The following is a 12,242-nucleotide window of genomic DNA, read 5'->3' as shown; positions in this document are numbered from 1 at the left end:
CGTGGAGGATGTGCATAGGTTTCACCGATCTAAACAAGGCTTGCCCAAAGGACAGTTTCCCGCTGCCGTCTATAGATCAGCTGGTAGATTCCACAGCTGGCCACGATTAACTAAGCTTCATGGATGCCTTTGCGGGATACCACCAGATCGCCATGCACTGCGCTTACCAAGAGAATACTGCCTTCCTAACAGATCGAGGACTATACTGTTACCAACAAATGCCTTTCGGTCTCAAGAATGTCGGGGCAACATATCAACGTCTGGTTAACGGGATATTCGGGGATCTCGGGAAAACAGTCGAATGTTACGTGGATGACATGATCGTGAAAAGCAAAGCTCGCCGAGACCTGATCACCAATCTTAAGATCGCGTTCGACAAACTCCAAGCCTACAATATGAAACTGAACCCTGAAAAGTGCCCGTTTGGCGTAACTTCGGGAAAGTTCCTAGGATTCATGGTGAGCCACAGAGGGATAGAAGCCAACCCTGCCAAGATCACAGCCCTACAAGATATGCCCAGCCCGCAGAGTCGGAAAGACGTTCAACGACTAACTGGGAGGTTGGCATCACTCTCCAGATTCTTCAGTAAAATGGGGGATAAGGCCCTACCTTTCTTCAAAACTCTCTGAAAGATACCCGATTTTACCTGGACCGACGAAGCAGAAAAGGCGTTTCCGGACTTGAAAGCACACCTCATGAAACTGCCACTGCTGGTCAGTCCAAGCCCTGGGGACGAGCTCATTGTTTATCTTGCGACTTCCGAAGAAGCCATCTCAGCAGCAGTAATCAAAACGATAGAAAGAGTCATGCACCCCGTATACTTTGTGAGCAAAGTATTAGGTGGGGCAGAATTGAATTACCCAATTATAGAGAAATTGGCTTACACGCTCGTCCTGACTGCTAGGAAACTGCGCCCATACTTCCAAGCTCACACAATAGTGGTTCAAACAGACCAACCGCTCAGCAATATACTCCAAAAGATGGATCTCTCAGGACGATTGACGAAATGGGCAGTGGAGCTGAGTGAATTCGACATCCGGTACGAGCCCCGAACCGCTATAAAAGGGCAAGCACTGGCGGACTTCGTAACGGAATGCTCGATCACAACAGCAAGCCTTGGCCCAGAGCAGATTTGGACTCTCTTCGTGGACGGAGCATCAAGCGAATCCTTGAAAGGAGCGGGGGCGGTGCTAATCAGTCCTGAAGAAGAAAAGACCTTCCAGACTACCTCGTTCAAATTCGCGGTAACAAACAACGAGGCCGAATACGAAGCTCTACTTGCGGGACTCAAATTAGCTCTGAAGGTCAGAGCTGCAAATGTCCGGGTTTTCAGCGATTCTCAACTAATAGTCAACTACGTCAACGGTGACTATGAAGCAAAAGGAACGGATATGATCAAATATTTAAAGAAGGTAAAAGAACTGGTCGGTGTCTTCCAGAAGTTCACCATCACCAGAATACCCCGGGAGGAGAATACCCTGGCTGACGCGCTGTCCAAGATGATCAACGGACAAACTGCAATCCCCGGAGTAATCTTTCACACCCTAGAGGAAAAAAGCATCGACAAAGCACAGGAAATTATGGCAATCAGAATAAACCAGGGGATACCTGGATGAGACCATACGTTGAATATCTGTTAACTCAGAAATTGCCTGAAGATGCCAGCGAAGCTAGAAGGGTACGTAGAAACGCCGCGAGGTATACCCTGCTAGGAGGGCTGGTATACCGGAAATCCTTAATTTACCCTCTACGACGTTGCTTGGCAAAGAACGAACAAGAATACGTGATGAAGGAGATGCACGGAGGAGCAGCTGGAAATCACGCTGGACCAAGAACTTTGAACATACAGCTCACCCTGGCTGGTTAATATTGGCCAGGGATGTTAGAAGATTGCATAAACCACACCAGTCATTGCATGCCATGTCAGGCATACGCTAACGATTATCGTTTACATCCCACAGAGCTGACGCCTATCGTTAGTCCTTGCCCCTTTGCACAATGGGGAATCGACTTGGTAGGGTCGTTCCCGGCTAGCACGGGAGGAAAGAAGATGCTGCTGGTTATAGATTATTTTACCAAGTGGGCGGAAGCAGTAGCACTGACCCGAACCCGCACGAAGGAGATCGTCAGTATATTATGGACGAACATAATATCCCGATTCGGGGTCCCGAGGATCTTGGTCATGGACAACGGGCCACAGTTCAACAATGATGCTATGAAGGAGTTCCTCACGGAGTATGGGATCAAGCCGGCCTACCTGAGCCCAGCACACCCCGCCGGAAACGGACAAGTAGAGGTAACCAACAAAACTCTGGTTAAGTACATTAAGACTAAGTGCTATAGAAACAAAAACTGGGTGGACGAACTCCCCAACGTGCTGTGGACATACCGTGTCACACCACGAAGAGCTACGGGGGAGACGCCTTTTCGAATGATATACAGCATGGACGCCGTGGTACCCGTAGAAATAGGTAAACCAAGTCTAAGAGTAAGACACTTCGATCCTGAAATCAATGAACAACTAATGTAAGAACACTTAGACTTAGTCGACGAAGTTCGAGACCGGGCGGAGCTGCGAAATCTCGCCTTCATAGACACTATGATCAAACAGCATAGGTCCCACATGAAGATAAGAAAGTTCGACGTCGGAGACATGGTATGGAGAAACTCTAAATTCACCAAGAAACCATCAGCGGCAAAACTCTTTCCCACATGGGAAGGGCCTTATAAGATAGTAGAAATCGTTAGACATGGCACCTATAGATTAGAGAATACGCCAGGTCACGTCCTCACACACCCCTGGAACGCGGAGCATCTCAGATTCGCATTCCAAAAGAAAGACACCGATACATCCCAGAACACCGAAGGATGAGTCAGATTCAAGAAGATGAAGCATAGACCTATTTGTATGGTAACGAGTTAAGTAAGAAAATTATAGAGGATTTTAGCCATGTTTAGTGAACTTAGTGGCTTTTGCTAGTATAATAAGGCCCATCCCAGAACCTAAAGGAGGAGTCTTAGTTAAACTCATCTCGCTCTGAATCGAGCAGGTAGCACTGACAGCGAAAGCCACACGACCAGGGGACCTAAAGGCAGCCTTGGTAGGTGAGAGCAGCGACCAAGGGCCCTAATTTAAACAGCCCTGCTAAGCGAAAGCCACGACCAGGGACAGGATAGCCTCCGTAGCTACGACGACAAACGAGGGCCCTAAGGAGTCCTAGTTAAACTGAACTTTGCTCGAGTAAAAACCGACCCCTCACCAAGGTCCCAAGGAGAAATCCTAGTTACAGTGATCGGCTCAAGCCGGCAAAGGAGGTAGCTCCGGTAGCTACGGCAGCAACCCGAGGCCTCACAAGGAGGAGTCCTAGCTAAACTCAACCCTTTACTCGAGTGAAACGTGGTCCCTGTGGATCCCTAAGGAGAAGTCCTAGATAAAACTACCGCCCCGATGAAGGTGACCGGGGGTATAAGGAGAAGTCCTTGCGAAACTATTCTTGCTTAAAATGAGGAAGATAGCCCCGGTAGCTAAGGCCACGACCGGGGCCACGGGAGGAGTCCCGGCGAAAACTAGTCGAGCTCAAGCCGACGAAAACAACCTTGCTACCGAAAGCCACGACCAGGTACAGGACATCCTCGATAGCTACGACAACGACCGAGGGCCCTAAGGAGAAGTCCTAGTTAAACTAGCCAAGCTCAAGCTGGCGAAACTAGCTCTGGTAGCGAAAGCCACGACCAGAGGTCTAAGGAGAAGTCCTAGCGAAACTAGCCAAGCTCAAGCTAGCGAAACCAGCTCTGGTAGCGAAGGCCACGACCAGAGGTCTAAGGAGAAGTCCTAGCGAAACTAGCCAAGCTCAAGCTGGCGAAACCAGCTCTGGAAGCGAAAGCCACGACCAGAGGTCTAAGGAGAAGTCCTAGCGAAACTAGCCAAGCTCAAGCTGGCGAAACCAGCTCTAGTAGCGAAAGCCACGACCAGAGGTCTAAGGAAAAGTCCTAGCAAAACTAGCCAAGCTCAAGCCAGCGAAACCAGCTGTGGTATCAAAGGCCACGACCAGAGGTCTAAGGAGAAATCCTAGCGAAACTTGCCGAGCTCAAGCTGGCAATATCAGCTCTGGAGTGAGAGCCACGACCGGAGGTCAAAGGAGGAATCCTGGTGAAACTAATTGCGTGAAGACAGCTCTGGTATAGACAACCAGGGGCAGAGCTAAATACTCTAACATTGTTAAAAACTTTTTACGCAGGGCTAATTCGGGTTCCATTTTGCAGAAGGAAATAGTAAGCAAAGGGCATGTTAGAATAGGCCTAATTCTTTCTTTGTTATGCAGAGGCAATCATTCGGAGCATGTGTAGTAAGCCTGGGAAAACGCATTAGTAAGTTAGGATTTGTGCTGACATTGATTTTGCAGAATCGGCACACGATATCAATACCAAACTTCAACAAAGTAATCTAAGGCAAGGAAAGAGGATTTTTTATTCAAAGCAATTACAGAAGAAATTACATAAAAAGACTCCAAAACCGCCACTGGCACCTAGCTATGTTATAGAAGAAATTACAAGAATACCCCCACTTGTTGAGGGAAACAAAAACAAACCAAAAAGTGTGAACGGTAAAAGGAGCCGTCACGGGATTTGGAGGAGAAAAGAGAGCAAAGGATGCCAGGTACTCCTTTCCAGAGGAGTTGCCAAGGCCAAAGGACGACAAAGGACGAAGAGGCCTTCCGTGTGTCACCACTTGAACCTGAACACCTACGCTGGAGGAACTATTGGTAATCCCTGCCCTCCTTCGAGCTCAAACGCAACGACCCGTGAGGTTACCACGGCCATTACGAAGAAGCCCATCTTTTACCACGGTCATTATGAAGAAACACTCCTCAAACAAGCTCTCGGTATGAACTCAAACAGAGGCCTCATCTCAGATCTTTATCAGAAACAAGAAGAAACAGAAGACAACGTAGGCAGAAAGGTATTCCAAAGAACGGTCTTTCAAATTTTTAGCGAACGAAGAATTGAGAAGCCAAGACAGGCTATTTATAGCCGGAAGACCCCTCGAAAATGAGGAGTGGTCATTAAAGACAAAGACCAAACACGCCTCGAGAATATTCAAAGGAATAATGACCGGGAGATGTGAACGGCTCAAGAGTAGCAGTTACCAATGAGGTCTCAGCGAGTTTCAAGGAGACGTGTTCATCCACCAGTCGCGACGCTCCACGCGTCTGCGCATGATAAAACCAGTTACCGTGTGAAGTAACCCAAAAGATCAGCGCCGGAAATGCGTGATCAGAGGATCAGATCTATGACATCACAGAATCACGCATGGAAAAGAAATCGATTGCTCTAGTAGAAGACGAAACGTGTCTTGGAATAATAAACCACACGACAAGACAAGAACACAGCTGGGTCGGATCTAGCAAGGATAACACTCAGTCAAAGAAAAACTCTAAGTCATGAACATCAATCAGCTCTGGAGTACTGACAGTAAGACAGAGCTCCACCAAACGACCACGGTCTAGGTAAGGCCCAAAGAGCTTCACGATACAGCTCTGGGACAGGTAATACTTTTGACTTGGCCTTCAAAGTAAAACACACGAGTCACTTCTACTCCTTAGTCTCTCTAGTTTCAACTAAGGAGTGGCAGGACTCATGATGATGCATAAAATGTCCAGACGTTGACTAACGTCTGAAGAGTTAAAGATCAGACCAGAAGTCTCTCGGAACAGCTCGGCTTAAGGTAGCAGGACAACTAAAACCCCTGATGGTCCACCACACATTCCCACAACCGGGAGGTAGGCCAGAAGAAACCAGCTCTGCATAAAATGCCCTCGGCATGGACAGATCAGCCCTGTGATCTCTAAAGGAATAAGGGGGGTCCCCACAGGTTCGGCCCATATCTTACGCCCAGAACTGGGAAGATATCAGCGCTGCGCAACCTAGACGACTTAATCCCGGACTTTCCAGAAAGATCTCAGTCGGTTACGCATCTTGAAGTGCTTAAGCCCGGTTGAACTCCTCGTATCTAAAGGAGGAAACTTCTTCTTTAGAGTTTATCACTCCGGGAAGATATCAACAAAGTACCCCTGAACTTAGGAACTTTCACTTATCAAAGATCCGGGATAGACTCGAAGAGAGACCCTAGATAGGCTAAAGAGGTAACTTCTATTAAGGTTTGTCGGCCACCGCCTCACCACCGCCACTAAGGATAGTCGGCCTAACTTCGCCTATAAAAGGCCCCCCACTTCGTCCTTCACAGGATCACGATCTTTTTACCCTAAAAACAGACACGAGCTCTTTGCCGGAAAGATACGCTCTCTTGACCCCAAAAATAAGATCTCTTCATACCAGAAGGATCGCCCCCAAAAAGAGAGTTCCCATAACTCGCCCCCCAAAAGGATCAATCAATATTCATTCTTTTACTGCAAAGAGAACCCTGACTGTGTTGAGCGTCGGAGCGGTTTTCGAACCCTTTGCAGGTTTTCCCCCCTCGGGAACAGACAAACAGGAGCAAGGAATCAGGAGCTGGAGCAAGGAGTCTGGAGCTGGAGCAAGGAGTCAGGAGCTGGAACTAGAAGCAAGGAGCAGAGAAGCAGAGCACAGGAGCGGAGCAGAGCAATGAAGCAGAGCTGAACAGAGGAATCTCTCCTCTCTAAACAGAATATACCATCATAACGGAGGCTGTCATGCATCAACTCCCTTTTTCATGCTCATTTAACCGAGAGCCAATTTTCGACATCAGCACCAGCAAAACATGTTTCAATTCAAAGGTAGTATGAACCTTATAACCATTTAAGAATATCATAAGTTACACTGAAACAGTATTTATGACTAACCTATTGGAATCGCTTGAGTAGTAATCGATAAAAAAAAAATGTAACGAACAAACCTTATTGATGGCCTTTTCAGAGCTCAACACCCAGGTGCAAATAAAGATTTCACCTTTGCTGCTTCAAATAAGAAATTATGCAAAAATGAAAAGTTGCAATGGAATAAAAATAAATCCCACAAAAGATACTACAAATTTACAACGAAAGCAAATGACCTTATAAAGAGGGTTAATTCCGTTTTGGCCCCCATATTGTGACCAAATCATCGTTTTGGCCCCCATATTGTGACCAACTCACCGTTTCTGCCCCCAATTGTGTCCGGCATTTTGTTTTGGCCCCAAAGGGCCAAATATTTTAACAAATTATCTTCGGGGGGCCAAAATGGAATTATTTCTGAAAAAAATGATAAAGATACAAAACGCCACATCACCTATTTCTTTCTCCTCCACTTCCCCTTCTCTCTCCTCCATAACACCACCTCACCTTTCTTCTCCAGCGAATGGTCGCCGGCCGGAATAAAAATTCCGGCCGGTCACCATTAACATAAAAATAAAATTCTTCTTCTTATTCCTTTCTCACCTTCTTCTTCTTCTTTCTCTCTTCTTATTCTTATTCTTTTTCTCTCTACCAACTGTCCGGCGAAGGGGTCCCCTTCGCCGAACAGTTGGTAGAGAGAGAGAGAAAGAAGAAGAAGGGAGGGAAAAAAGGAGAAGAAGAAGAGAGAAAGAAGAAGAAGAGAGAAAGAAGAAGGAGAAACATAAAAGAAGAATTTTTTTTTTTTTATGTTAATAGTGACCGGCTGGAATATTTATTCCGGCCGGCGACCATTCACCGGAGAAGAAAGGTGAGGTGGTTGGTGTAGGAGAGAGAAGGTGAAGTGGAGGAGAAAGAAATAGGTGATGTGGCGTTTTGTATCTTTATCATTTTTTTCAGAAATAATTCCATTTTGGCCCCCGAGGATAATTTGGTAAAAAAATTGGCCCTTTGGGACCAAAACGAATTGTCGGACACAATTGGGAGCCAAAACGATGAGTTGGTCACAATATGGGGGCCAAAACGGGATTAACCCTTATAAAAACTCCAAAAAATCTACTTCCAAAAATTAAGGGATAAGCATCACAATTACTTTCAAAATTCTTAAGAAGCGTATTCTCAAACAGTTGGTGGACAATCAAAACAACCGTGCTTCATTGTGTCTTAAATTCATCTAGATGTTTTAAACTTTACCTCTTCAACCGACATACTCAGCACTTCCATCTGGTGTACCATAGTCATTTTCCATCTCCATGGAATCCTCATTAATAAGTAAACAATCGAAAACAAATGAGAGTTCTAATGAATGAGACCCACACCCACATTCATCTAAAGAACATAAATGACCAAGCTCTTGACTTTATGTTTTACATATAAACTAAAGAACTCAAGAGGGATTTAGGGGTCTGGCCCAAACTCATATATTTAAAGAAAATTATCAGAGCATCAAGTTAAAAATAAGATCTTATGATTTTAATTGTTGTCCAAAACCTAACTCATTACCATTTTTCTGGGGATAGTTAGTACTACTGAGGATGTTGAGAAGTTGTTGCTTTATCATGATTATGGGATCAGTTCCTATTAGGCAAGCATCATATGAAACTGCAAGCAACTGAGAAGGTGATGTCAAACACATCTCTTGTTTCTTTGGGAATACAGTGTCCTCTGCTTTACTTGATCAGTCATGTCTGAGGTACAAGGCAAATTACTCACATCAAACTCATACAAATGAAATCGCTCATGTCACACTCACAAAAATCAAAGACAAATATGAAACCAATTTTACAGCTAAAAACTTTCACGCAAGATGGTACACAATAATTCCTAGATATCATTTTTACAAAAACAATAAAAGGTTTCTTGTTTTCCTTTCAAAATTGATAGCTTGCGGGTCTTCCGTTTGTTTGTATCAATATGAAATAGGGAACGAAAAGACTTATATAAGTACCATAATGAAACGATCTACTACCAAAATGATGCGGGAGCATCGGAGCTAGATCAACCCGAGCTGACCCAACCAGCTCTGGATCATGAAGTAGGTCTGGAACAATCAAGGCTGGAGCAAGCAGCACTGGAATACACCGACAAGCATACCAATGGGCTGAGTGTTACTTTGCTGAAGGTGGACCAATCAACAGGATAATTATAAAGAAGTTTCTCGCCGACTTAAAGAGTCATTCTCGTTTTAGTAACTTGCATTAAATTTAGTTTAGTCTTTCTATTCATGCATTTAAACTAAGAAAGTTTCCAATCTAACTAGATTCTATGCATTTAGACTAGCTTTTATTTCCCATTTAATGTATTCTCCTCTATATAACGAGGCTTATTATCAATGGAAAGGCAGAGAATATTGAATTGAAAACTTAGAGAGTCTTTTGTGACTTTGGATCTGTTTAGATCAACTCCTTTATCCTCTGATTTTGGAAGAGCCATTGGTGGTGGATTTCGAGCGTCTTTATCATCTGGTGGTTGCAACTTTATCCAGGTGTGGTTTTAGCTCAACCGGTTTCTTTATCACTTTGTGGTGGCAACTTTATCAAAGTGTGGTGATCCGGATCTTCCTAGTTACTAGTTACGATTTTACCTTTCACTCCGTACTCACGCTTCCGGCGAAACGCATCAAGTGGTATCAGAGCTCTAATTCAGGTTTGTGGAGTGAAATTATAAGCTTCTGAGTATTTATTCTATTATAATTCAAGTAGTATCAAGTGAAATTATAAATTCCCTGTTTGATAATATGGAATTTCCAAGAGGATTGACTCTCGACCAAGCATACGCTAAGCGTATTGGTAGAGAAATGGAGGAGATGAGGCAGCAAATGCAACAAATGGTTCAGGCTTTTAATGGCATGAATGTGCAAGCGCATCCAAGAAGACAAAGAGTTGGAGATAACCATTCATCTTCTGATGAAGACAGACGTGTTTCTCTTAGTTCTAATGATGATCATAGTGTTAGTTCTGGACGTGGGAGAAGAAGAGATACTCGACCACATCAACAACACACTCGGCAAGAAGAATTCAAAGTTGATTTTCCTGATTTTGAAGGTAATCTAAATCCAGATGACTTTCTTGGTTAAGATCAATGGAGAGGGCATTTGAATATAATATGTATGATGATGAGAAGAAGTATAAAATAGCAACCTTAAGGCTAAAAGGTAATGCTAGCCTTTGGTGGGATACTCTTAAGTCGCAGCGTTTAAGAGAAGGCAAGACCAGAATCAGGTCATGGGAAAAGCTAAAACGACTTATGAAGGGGAGATTTTTACACGATGATTACAAGCAAGATTTATATTTAAAGCTTACACACTTGCAGCAAGAGAAGAAGACAGTAGAAGAGTATAGAAGGGAGTTTGATCTTCTGCAGTTACGGTGTGATGTTCAAGAACCACAGGAGAGGACTATTGTACGCTTTGTACATGGTTTGAATGATGAGATTTCAACCAAGGTAGAGCTGCAACCTTTCTGGACTCTTGTTGACGCCAAAAAGCTTGCTATGAAGGTGGAGAAGCAGAACAAGGTAGGGAAGAAGCAATACACCAGACCCTACAATCCAGTTTCTTCTTTGATTCCAAAAGGAGCTGTGAAGAGTGATGTCAGTAGCAGCAGCAAAAAGCCAGAGGTTCGGAATTTAGCCCAACCTATGGATCTGAATTTGAAGAAGAAGTGCTTTAAGTGTCAAGGATTTGGGCATTTTCAGGTTGAATGTCCTAATCGAAGAGTCATGGGAATTCAAGAGATTGAGGAGATTGAGGAAGAACTAAAACAGGAATCTCGTGATTTAGAAGTTGCTGATCAGAAAGTTCATGAGGAAGAGGATGAAGTCATTGAGCAACCTGATCGAGGAGAATTGTTGGTGATTCGAAGGGTGTTGCATTCTGTTCCTAATACAGAAGAAGAGCAACGAGAAGCTATTTTCCAGAGCCGGTGCACAATCAAAGGGAAAGTCTGTAGCTTGATCATTGACAGTGGGAGTTGTACCAATGTCGCATCAAGTACACTTGTGGAGAAGCTGAGTTTGCCAACTATAAAACATCAACAACCTTACAAGCTGAAATGGTTGGCTGATGGAAGCAAGTTGCAGGTTTCTAAACAGGTAGCAATTTCCTTTTCTATTGGGAAGAACTACCATGATGAGGTAATCTATGATGTCATTCCAATGGATGCTTGTCATCTATTGCTTGGCAGACCTTGGGAGTTTGATAGAAGAGCTGTACATGATGGGTACAAGAACACTTATTCTTTTCATAAGGATAAGAAATATATTACATTAGCACCTTTATCACCTACTATGTGTGCTGAGTCAGCAGTGGAGAAATGCAAGGAGAACATGTTTTTGGGTGAAACCAAAATCATGAAGAAGATGGGTAAGGGCAAGGAGGTCTTTGCTTTGCTGGTGGTTGAAAAGAATGGCGGAGCTGAAGTGATTCCTCATCCATTGATACAAAAATTGATGAATGAGTTCAGTGATGTTTTTCCTAAAGATTTACCACCGGGAGTACTCCAAACAAAGGTATTGAGCATCAAATTGATTTACTACCCAGTGCACCTTTGCCAAATTGTCCTGCTTATAGATGCAATCCAGAAGAGGCTAAGGAGTAGCAGAAGCAAGTGCAAGAGCTGATTAATCGAGGGTATTTCAGGGAGAGCATGAGTCCATGTTCTGTACCAGCTCTGCTTGTACCAAAGAAGGATGGTTCGATGAGGATGTGTGTAGACAGCCGAGCTATTAACAAGATAACCATCAAGTATCGTTATCCTATACCTAGGTTGGATGACATGCTAGATGAGCTGAATGGCTCAAAGGTCTTTTCGAAAATTGATCTAAGGAGTGGATATCACCAGATCAGAATGAAGGAAGGTGATGAGTGGAAGACTGCATTCAAGACGAAGAATGGACTGTTTGAGTGGCTAGTCATGCCATTTGGATTATCCAATGCACCCAGCACTTTCATGAGACTAATGAATCAGGTTCTGCGTGATCTAATTGGAAAGTTTGTTGTGGTTTATTTTGACGACATTCTTGTCTACAGCAAGAATGGAGAAGAGCATGTTGCACACCTTAGGGAAGTTTTCAGGACTTTAAGAAGAAACCAACTATATGCTAAACCAGATAAATGTGAGTTCTTTACTTCTAGCATTGTGTTTCTTGGTTATATTGTTTCAGATAAGGGAATTTCAGTTGATGAAAGCAAAGTTGAAGCTATAAGGAGTTGGCCAGTGCCGGCAACCCAATCTGATGTAAGAAGCTTTCATGGGCAAGCATGAGTGATATAGTAGTATTGTTGGCTTTGGAATGGTGGGTCCTTTTCATAAGTCGGGAGGGGGAGTTTGTTGGGTTCCCTTCTTATATAAAAAGAAATCCTAATTGAAATAGGATTTCCCTTATTCCTTATTT

The 12,242-nt window shown here is 43.9% G+C and overlaps 1 protein-coding gene across 1 annotated transcript; it reads left to right on the top strand.

Moving 5' to 3' along the window:
- Positions 1 to 695: 695 nt before the first annotated feature.
- On the top strand, positions 696 to 1,616 carry LOC147531753 (uncharacterized). The gene has a single exon (XM_086649825.1). It carries the CDS (start codon positions 696 to 698, stop codon positions 1,614 to 1,616), a length of 921 nt encoding a protein of 306 aa, XP_086505951.1.
- Positions 1,617 to 12,242: the final 10,626 nt, after the last annotated feature.

The sequence above is a fragment of the Eschscholzia californica genome, unplaced genomic scaffold (genome assembly GCF_041429995.1).
Source record: "Eschscholzia californica isolate CP2 unplaced genomic scaffold, dmEscCali1.0.p SCAF_6, whole genome shotgun sequence".
NCBI classification, from domain to species: Eukaryota; Viridiplantae; Streptophyta; class Magnoliopsida; order Ranunculales; family Papaveraceae; genus Eschscholzia; species Eschscholzia californica.
Note: the sequence above shows the minus strand (reverse complement) of the source record. Positions and strands in the feature narration are given on the sequence as shown.

What these genes read in the sequence shown, in the direction of transcription:
- LOC147531753 (XM_086649825.1), top strand. Translation starts at nt 696, where the DNA reads ATGAAACTGCCACTGCTGGTCAGTCCAAGCCCTGGGGACGAGCTCATT.